Source organism: Crocodylus siamensis, chromosome 5 (genome assembly GCF_052110815.1).
Source record: "Crocodylus siamensis isolate JL-2025a chromosome 5, ASM5211081v1, whole genome shotgun sequence".
Taxonomy (NCBI): Eukaryota; Metazoa; Chordata; order Crocodylia; family Crocodylidae; genus Crocodylus; species Crocodylus siamensis.
The window spans coordinates 29,764,228-29,774,814 of record NC_143399.1 but is presented as its reverse complement, the minus strand read 5'-3'; the positions used below and the strand labels follow the sequence as shown (position 1 = coordinate 29,774,814).

General features: G+C 41.6%; 1 protein-coding gene across 3 annotated transcripts in view; it reads left to right on the top strand.

The window, feature by feature from the left end:
• The first annotated feature begins 622 nt into the window (after positions 1-622).
• The window catches only part of LOC149863662 (uncharacterized), a 232,499-nt gene continuing 222,534 nt past the window's right edge, over positions 623-10,587 (top strand). For 2 of the 3 annotated variants that reach the window (XM_090049518.1, XM_090049520.1), the window contains exon 1: positions 629-979. In XM_090049518.1, the coding sequence (XP_089905644.1) occupies positions 919-979 (61 nt within the window). In that variant the 5' untranslated portion in view covers positions 629-918. Of the gene's footprint in view, positions 980-10,587 lie in introns of all 3 variants that reach the window. The other variant, XM_090049519.1, reaches the window with a different exon arrangement.

The following is a 10,587-nucleotide window of genomic DNA, read 5'->3' as shown; positions in this document are numbered from 1 at the left end:
ACACTTACCAGGAAACTGATTAATTAAAAAAAGGAGGAGGAGTTCAGCTAGCTAATGGTTTTGCTCATATTTATTTTTTAAATCAGCTAAAAATAATTGAATTTTTTCATGAAGCAATAGTTACTAATTTAGCAGCTTTCTATATATTAATAGTTCACTCATTATTACCTCTTCCTCCATTAATTTCCCCTGTTAGGGGAAAAAAAAAAGAAAAACAGATTACTGTAAATTTTGGCACACAATTCTGTTTGCATCATTTTCTTAGAAGTCACGTGCTTTGGATTTCCTCTTGTTTATGATATATTGAAATGTCTTCCAGATGTTTTTAATTATAAAAGGTTTTCAGGAAAGCAAAGTAATCTGTAATAAAATTTCCCCTACATTTTTTGAAATAGCTAATAAATTAGTGTACTGTAGCTTATCAAACTGCCACATAATTCTACATTTGACCCTTATACAACAAGGTCAGGCATTTATATAGACAGCTAGATGGGTCAGAGGCAAAGCAGGCTTACCCAAATGTACTTTCAATTCCTTTTCCAATTGAGACTGCTCCCTTCCTGGGCTAAGCCCACAGTGAAAGCTCATTGGTCGGAGGCACTTCAACTTCCTACACAAACATAAACACCTCTGCTGTGTTGCTAAGTTGAAAGAAGCAGCTTGTTGACATGACGTATGCTAAAGTTTGGATCCAGAACTAAGAGACAGTATTTTAGCTGCTGGTATGTGGTGCTGACGCTGTGCTGCATGAAGAGGTTTTCTTTTATAAATGTTGGACTTGTGCCCAGACTGCTATAGTAGAATCTGGAAGAAAACACAATAAGGAGAACGTCAGATCAATTTGCAGGAACATATATGTGGGGGAAAAAAAGGCTTTAAACATAAAAGGCATTTTTCAAACAGTGAGAGACCCAGACAATGGACAGTAACTATGAATTTTTTAAAACCTATCCTGAATCAACCCCTATTATCAATACAGGTAACTATCTCTTTTTTATAATTAAGCTAAAAGTCTGAGTCTATAAGCCTGTATTTATATCGGGGGAGGCAAGAAGGGCAGGGAAAGAGGAAACAGAACTTGACTTTGCTATGTCAGTTCCTTTTTTCAAGTTTAATCTTTTTCTTTTAACTATTGTTCCTGAAACAGGGATCACTGTGAAAGGGATGATTATGCAAAATGTTTTACCTAATGTGTGTGTTCAGTATTTGATACAAATTTGTTTGTAGGTCATGGAATGTACAAAGTTTGGGGTCTGTTTCCCCAAAAGAAACAAGGCTGTGTGGTGTTTAGGGTACAAATCCTAAGGTTTGCCACAAGCTTACATTCTGGAAGTGGAAGCATAGAAAGGAGTACGCACAGTTTCGGCACCAACTGAATACATGATTGTTTTGGCCTCACAGAGGATCTTGGGCTGCTCTATCAGTTATACAAAGTGAGCATCTGGGAGAACACATGGGGCCATGACTGATTGTTATAAACAGCCCTGTTCAAAGGAAGGAGTTAAAAAAGGGGGAAGAAGACAATAAACAAGACTCCATTTTGTATTTTGATCTTCTGGAATTAATAAATTCTGCAACACATGTAATGATAGGAAACTTGTAGCCTAGGATCCTATGCCATCTTCTTGGGTGGGATAAATTGGTATCACTAAGGTGTGTAGATTTACACCACCTGAAAAGCCAACCACTTATTTCATCCTTATTATTAGGGCTGGGTTTTTTTAAGTTTAAAAAAAATCTGTTGCATACAGCAAGACAGAAATCCAACATCTTTTTGCAACATCTGCTCTTACAGCTTAAACCTTCTTTAATCCCATTGACTCTAATGCAGCTGGCCAGTGTGGTATTTGGCCCACATTGTATATGTTTCTATAATTATATTAATATATTTGCAACAGCTGTTTCAGGTCACTGAACATGAGTCAGAACTCTAGAAACAAGTCAGACAGGTAATAGATACCAGGAGACGTTAATAAAACATGTGCTTGGTTCCTAAAAATAATAGCTCTGAGGACAGTATTGCCATCAAAATAGAAAATAATTACCTGGGATATGCACACTGAATTTTTAAAAAATGCTTGAAAGAAGTCAGTTTGATGTGTTGCCATCCAAGAGTGATCTTGGCAGGAAGGTGACAGGACATGAGGGGAAAGGAAAGAACTGTGCTTATTATTGTTTGTTGCTTAAGCAATAAGTTATCTGTGCATACTTTTAGGTAATTTGGTAGGCAGTTGTCACTGAATTAAACAGCATGGATGAAAGCTATGAACAGAGGTGGAAAGCTATGAACAGAGGTGAAATGGGAGAGAGATGTTACTAGTTTTGTTAAGTAGTAATACGAGGGGCCAGCAGGGGAGATCATTCCCAGGGGAAATCAACATGGGTTCATCAAAGGCAGGTCCTGCCAGACCAACCTGATGGCCTTTTATGACCAAGTAACTAAATCCCTGAATGATGATGTCGCCGTGGACGTAGTCTTTCTGGACTTTAAGAAGGCCATTGACACTGTCTCTCACCCCATTCATTAATAAACTAAGTGACTGTGGCATTGATGCCTACACAGTTGGATGGGTCAAAAATTGGCTGATGGGGTGCACCCAAAGAGTGGTGGTGGACGGGTCGTACTCGACCTAGTGGGATGTGAACAGTGGGGTCCCCCAGGGCTCAGTCCTGGAGTCTGCACTGTTCAACATCTTCATCAGCGACTTGGACGAGGGGGTGGAAAACACGTTGTCCAAGTTTGCTGATGAGACCAAGATGTGGGGAGAGGAAGGCATGCTCGAAAGGAGAGAGAGGCTGCCATTAGACTTAGACTATAGAAGTGGGTGGATGGTAATAGGATGGGCTTCAATGTAGATAAATGCAGGGTGCTACACCTGGGGAGAAGGAATCCACAGCATACATACAAGCTGGGGAGCTTCCCCCTTGTAAGCCCAGAGGCGGAAAGGGACCTTGGAGTCATTATTGACTCCAAAATGAACATGAGTCGCCAATGCCAGACCACAGCCAGCAAGGCCAACCGCACCTTGTCATGCATCCAAAGATGCATCTCAAGCCGGTGCAGAGAGGTGATCCTCACCCTCTATGCGACACTGGTCCGGCCTCAATTGGAGTACTGCATCCAGTACTGGGCACCGCACTTTAAGAAGGATGTGGCCCACCTGAAGAGGGTTCAGAGGAGAGCTACCCACTTGGTTGGAGGGCAACAGGGCAGGCCCTATGAGGAGAGGCTGAGGGACCTGAACCTGTTCAGCTTCAGCAAGTGGAGGCTGAGGGGGGATTTGGTGGCTGCTTACAAACTCATCAGGGGAGATCAGCAGCAAATAGGAAGGGTCCTATTTCCCCCAGAAGCACCTGGGGTGATGAGGAACAATGGCCAGAAGCTGCTGGAGAATAGGTTCGAGTTAGAGATTAGGAGGCACTATTTCACTGTCAGGGTGGCTAGAATCTGGAACCAACTTCCTAGGGAAGTGGTCCTCACTCCTACCTTGGGTAAATTCAAAAAGAGGTTGGATGAATACCTGTCTGGGGTCATGTGATCCCAGCATGTGCTCCAACCAGTGGCGGGGGGTTGGACTAGATGATCTGTTCAGGTCCCTTCTGACCCCTAACTACTATGAAACTATGAAAGTGCTGGGACCAACTGTGTCTGTTCCCAAAAGCACTTTGTAAAAAGAGGTCTATTTATTTGTTGAATGATACTACAAATTTTGCTGGAATTGCTTGTATCCAGAGGAAGTTGGGTTGGCTCTCTTCACCCAGGCCCAATCTTATAGTCCTAAATTATGACAAAACTGTGGTTAAGCAAATGGATTCTTAAGGCTGAACTTCCTGTCCCAGGCAGCAGAGCACCCAAAGACACTGTACAGCCTGGACAAGGCCGGCTTCTTAACCAGGCACATCTTAGTCTTATTTGTGTTAAAGTTTGGACAGGCTAATTGGGACTGCTGAGTGATGGTGCCATTAGCTCTCCTGCATGCATACAGCTAAGCTGTTTCTGGTTTAGGAAACAGCCTGCCTGGAGCAGCATAATATTCTTGATGGTGCTGTTGCCATGGATGTCATTTTACTGTACAGTTGTGGCCTAAGATTGAATTCACACTGCAGGATTGAGCGTATAAATGAACATCAACGCATACTTACAAAGAGTCTAATGTGCTGCACTGGGAACTTGACTTTTACAACAGATAAACTTCCAGCCATTCTGAACAACCTAACTGGGTCGGTTGGATTTTTTTTGAAGCAGTGGTGACAAGGATCCTAGAAGCCAAGGATCCAAGACAGACAGTCGCTAAATGAGATGAATAATGAACACCCAGAATTACCTCTTCAGAAACCAGTATATTATTATTACAATTTAGTTTTTGCCAATCACTGATAGTATATTTAGTGCTATACAGGACATAGGAGGGCCAGTGAGAACAGAATATAAACTGGGTTTCTGTTCTCCTAGATATTTGCAGATAAAATCCTGAAGAATTCTGACAGAGACTTAGGCACCGGTATCAAAGAAGGGCCAACAAGCTCTATAAGGTGTTAACATTTCCCAGCGTTCTGAGATAATTAGCTGAGCTTATCCCATGCAACAGAGTACTGTAAATATTGGAGAACAGGACACTGGGAAGCCATTATGTAGCTTGCTAAACAGGTGCAGCTGACACAAAGTGGAAATGGAACAGAGAAAAAGCATACAGTGTTCATGGTATAAATTTACATGCATGCACAGTGGAGATAAAACACTTCCAAACAGAAAATCAGTATTCCTGCATGCATACTGCACTCACTGTGTAAGTGTAAATGGCTACAGACAGTGGAAAACAGTAGAGAATCAGCCCTGTGTTCCTCTAGCCTCTGTACTTGGGGGAGTAGTATCACACAGCTGCTGTTCATACTGCTTGTGGGAATTGGGGTGTGGAGGAACTTGTGGGATATTTGCTGGCTGGCTCATCCATCAAGGAATATTTATTTGTTCATTAATTTATTTTATGAACATTGTACAGTTTACATAGTGTGGTACTTTCCTGATCACTCTTTGTTCAGAATTTACAAACCATGACTTGGTGGAAAGTAGTTCAACTTCTTTCTTCTGCTAGCAGTGTTCCACAACTTACTGGAGAAAGAGATTGGAAAATAAGCCATGATGCTAAGCCTTTATCAACACAGTTATTCAAGTAATACACTATAACTTTTTATTTTTTTTAAATCTGCAAACAAGGCATCATTATCCTCTTTACATGGGAATGCAAAAGAAATTGAGCAAAGAAAATATACGCATGCACAATTACAAAAAGAGGAAGAGCATGAGCATAACTTTCTATTAAATTCTATAATTTTCAGATTAATCCAGTGGCTAAACTAACATTATGAACTAAATTCATCTGTGTGTAAATCCATTAAATGTATGCTAACAAAACACCGTCAACTTAAATTTGACCTAAACTATAAGTGTTCTATAAAAGCTTTTTTAAAAACAAAAGCCAGTTGAAATGTTTGCACTTTTTAGTTCGAATGAAACCAGTTTCTTTTCAACAGGTAAATATTCTGTTCTGCAAGTGAGCTAATGGCAAACAAAAGTGAAACTGTTTTGTTTATTTTCTGGGTTCAAGCTAAGAAAAATGCCCAGAGTAAATGGAGGTTATAACTAAGGATAAGGCAATAGGCTTTAAAGCATTTGTTCACTTATAATCCTAAAAGGTGACATTCCTAACATAGGTAAAAATGTGTGTGTTTACAACATAAGACTTTAGGTTGCTGTAGCCCTTTTGGTCTTTGATCTTTACTTTTGAAGTTCTTCCTCTCCTCAAATTTCTAGGACCAGATCCAAATACCTGATGATGTAAGTGCATATAAGATGCAAATTCCTGAAAAGTAAAGACAAATGAGTAGATAATTGGGGGAAAAAATGTACACTAATTGTTCTCACTCATTTTACTTGTGTACAGCCGGAACAAGTGCAGTTAACTCTGATTTGATATTTTGGGGAGAATAAACACAGCCCATGGTATAAAGTGGACAGCTTCCATGGGTTTTCTTGAGAGCTTCAGTCCATTTATGCCACGCTGTACTAATGAAAAGGCAGGATGACTAGGCCTGCTTTATTGTGTACCCACCCGTGTATTAGTTTATTTTTGCTACACCTCTCATTCTACATTGCAATATCAATTTGCACAAGAGATGTTGCCACTTATAGCCACTAATGTCTCCTATATAAATTATGCCGTTTGTCACTGTATTACAGGAATTACAGCTGCTCACTCCATGCTCCATGTGTCTAAAAATCTTTCTTAGAAACGAGACTATTGCATTGTATTTTTTTGTGTCTTCTAGATACTTGACACATCTTAAAATAGTCCATTTCTGGATGAAATCCATTTACTTGGAGAATCCATCATCTTGCATTTGGACATAGAGCCCTGCAGCCTTTTGGATGTTAATGAGCTGAGCTAGGAAAACACTGTGACTGCTGCCATCTTGCTTAGTGCTCAGGAGCAGGTGGCTACTGGAGCCTTTTAATTGTGGGCCTACGGATTAAGAAGGCAGGGTAGATTTGGACTTTATAGATTAACCAAAAGAGATATAATACAAGCTTTAGTGAGCTGAAGTTCACTTCATCAGTGCTGTGAAAAGGCATGCAGAAAGAGTATAGGAAAGAGAGTGAAATTAGAAAATAAAGGTGCAGACAGAAGTGCCGCTGTCCCCTGTAATTCAGAATGCTTTGCAGAAAACCTTTTGAATTACAACGATCCCCCGGACCAAAAAGAAGTTCACTGTTGGTTCTGGGGGAAGGGGAATCTAACTCCTGGCTTGGAGCCTGCAGTCAGCTTCCCCTGCAATGGCCCATCCTCCCTTCCAGAATGGGAGAAGGTAAAGGGAGGAGAGGGAGCTTGTTCTAGGGATTCCCCAATTGATGCTGGAGGGTGGGGTGAGTGATTTGGAGCCCCCCGACTTTGGGGGACTCCTCCAGTACATCTGCCCCACCCTCCAGCAGGCGCTGAAAACTGAGACCGAACTCCCTCCACTCTCTTTTCCCCCTCCCACGCTGCAAACAGCTGGCAGGCAAGTAGACACAAGTTACAGAAGATGCTGTGTTCTGAAACATCCTCCTCTGAACCATTATGCTATGAGGGTTCAGATTTTGACCCAATTGGCCATTTTGAAAGTGGTCTGCAGCCGTGCACTTGTGGGTCATGGCTATAAACCACCTTCTGTGTCCAGATTGGGCAAAAATTGTCACTTCAGTCTGTGCCCTAAAAGACAAGGGTGGGGGAGAAAGAGAGCTAGCGGGGAGAGAGAGAAAGGAGGCAGTGCTAGGAGAGATGAGCAACCAAACAGCAAACCCATAGAACAAAGGAGTCACCAAAGCTAACCCAGGTAATGGATCCATAGTCCCTGTTTAAACTATACTTAACACAGTCCAGCCTGTAGATGATTTCTTGTTGCACAATTTCCCATTCAAATTGTTTTTTAAAAGTTGCCATCAGGTCAGCAATGGTGCTTTGCCACAGGTTTAAAGTGCTTTGCCACAGGTTTGTGTGTCTTTCTGCAGCTGATGTCAGAGCAGTGTTCTTTCACTCCATCACATAGGGGTTGCCCAGTCTGTCCAATGTAGACAGGAGAGGGGAACTGTAAGCAAGTGACAGCATATATGACATTGCTGGAGCTGAAAGTGAATGAACCTTGGCTGTTATAATCCATATTATTTGGTCCAGTGGTCTGCACTGAGATTGGGGAACAGAAGGCATTTGGATTTGTTGGAAGGCCTGGTGCTTTGGTGAGACTGGGAGTTAGGTAGCCTGTTGCTTAAAAAAAATGTTTGAGGTTGGGGGCTTGCCAGTAAGGCAAGCTTCGTTTGCCCCCCATGAATACGATCATCTTTTTCCAGGAGGGGTTGGAGACCTGTAGACCAAGCCTTGCAGCTGACCTACTACTCATTTTATTGCATGCAGTATGTAGATGTGCCCCTCTGCGTCCTTGCCTGACAGCTTACCTTCCTCACTTGGCAGAAATGGTGATACTTGACAGCAGTGGTGACTTTTTTGGCCCCAATTTTGATGGATGAACTTGATACCTACACAAAGCCTTTTTGAACTGATTAATACACACAGCTTTATCTTATTTATTTAGTCTTTCCCCAACTCTCTTTTCAAATGATTCACTGTTAGAGAACGATTTATTTAAATTCTTCAGTGAAGTTCTTTTCTAATGCAAACCGCAATTCTGCCTCTAGCAGTGCAAGATGCAGTAACTCAATAGTCCTAAGATTTCTTTTCTTAATTCTTAAATGTTTCCCTTCCTCCTTCCCTTGTGGGATAGGTGAGAAAAGCAATTGCCTCCCCTGCTTAATGCATCACAACTCAAAAACTCACTCGGTCCTTGTAATTTTGAATCCCAGCCCAGCTGGTGGTTCCTGGATTTCAGGCTCCAAATATGAGTTCAGCACTTTTAAATCAATCGCTCTGAACAGTATTTCTGTCAAAAGAAAGCCTTTTCTTTTTTTGGCAGAAAGACTTTCTTGACTTTCAGATGCATTACCCTAAGAAGTGAACACTCTCATAAATGCATCAAATGCGTAGAAAAATATTAACCATATAATTCTTTCCAGTTATTCAGCGTGATTTGTTCTCTTCCCATTTTGTGTCAGTCTAAGACAGATGCCTACCCTTCCCTATAATTGCAAATAGCTGTGTGCTTTTCATATGCTTGTGACTTTACAGCATTTGCATTTACACAAGTCACATTGAAATGTACAGTGTATAGGTAGTACTGTCCTCTCTTTATGGAATCAGTAGTCTGCAGCATATGTAATACTGGCTAAGCAAAAGTCCTCCCCTCTCCTTCTTGAGGTGGGGACCAGGACAAGATCATAATGCACCAACCTTGGCCGGACTAAAAGAAATCAGGGGCTAAGTACAGATTGTCAAAAGCCCAAGGCTGAATGGATTCAATCTTCACAAATTAGTCTAAACTGCATAGATTGAATTGATAAACAAGTGAGCAGGCATTCACTTTTGATTCTGGAAATGTAGCCACATGCCTGCAGTGTCTCAGGCCAGGTGGTGGGGGGTGCTTGAATATACCTCCCTGCTTGGCTGCAGCAGACAGCTTGGGCCAAGGCTAGCCCGCTCACCCTATGGGCTGAGGGTCAGGGAGGGGCAAAGCATCCTAGGACGCTGGGGGATTGTGAGAGTTAACTTGAACCTGGAGGGCATCTGGGATGGGACAGAAGTTCAGTAAACCAAATAAACCTAAATCAGTCAAATCTGATACTCCATCCATCCAGGTTTATCTGAAACCAGTTTTGGCTATTTTGAAAGGGGTTTACATGCACTGAACTTGTGCTGTGTTATGGATTTGAACTAGTTTCTGATCACTTATACTGGTTTATGTGCAACTTGTGTCCCTAGCCATTGTGGCTTTCTCTGTAGCACACCAATGCGTTGCCTGTTTTGTCCACAATCAAAACTGCAAAGTAATGTGCTCCCTTTCCTCAGAGTCTCACCCTTGGCCTATCTAGCAGAACATGTTTTGTGAAACATTTAGACAAGTATTGACAATGTTTCATGAGAAATTTAAGTTTCCATGAAATGCAGTTTGTTGTTCTTAATTTCAACCAGCTCTGTTTGCAAATGGTGAATTCATGGGGCAGAGCTGTTCCTTGTTGTCCTCTTGTTTCATAGTTTAGGTCTGGATTTCAGAATCCTGGCTGAGAATCTGTTCTGTGTCTGAAGGATGCAACATAAAACTGAGGCAGGAAGGGCTATGGTAATTATAAGCCACCTTTTATGTCCTTCCTATTCTGGTCTGGTTCAGAGCCTCCAACATAATGAATGTAGTCCTGCAGCCTTGTTTAAGTTAGAGCAACCTATCCCGCAATGAGTACAGATCTCTCTGGAGCTCTGTGTCCCTGAGAAATCCCTCTTGCTTGCCTCTGTGCTTACTGAGTCAGGTCTTGCAAGTGAATCCTTGGAAGGCAGCCTTCCACAGGGCCTGGGCCAGAGAAAATTCTCCAGTACCCAAATTTGTCTTTAAATTCCTATTATGTCATTCCAACACTTTTACTCATCATAAAGAGGCTTGAGAGAAGTGAGGGTCTCACCTCTTAATTGCATACTCTCTTTTTTTTAAAAAAACCTTTCAGTGTAATGAATGATGCATGTGTATTGTCTTCTGCACTTGTGAGTTATTGGAAGGGGAAAGGGATTTTCCATAAACAGTAATTTTTATTTACCTCTTTATCCTTTATTCATTATCCTTGAATTTCTCCTCAATTTTGATTCTCCTTTTCTATATAATTCCCAGTATTAGTGGATTACATGCTAGGTTCATGTGCTCTATGCTCATAGTGTGAATAACTATTAAAGATACTCAAATTCACATACAAGAGCTTGCTTTGCCAGTGCATGTAATGAATGTTGTCCCTGTACTCAGGCTGCTTTTCCAACCTCCAGCCATCAAGGAGCTGAATCTCCATATTGATTTCCTGATCCCCTTTAAAAGCAGATTTCCAAAAACACCTGCTATACCCTGTTAACAGATGTTGAAAGCAGTGTATTCCAGGCAGGAAGAGAGGGTGAGGGGAGGGCAGAA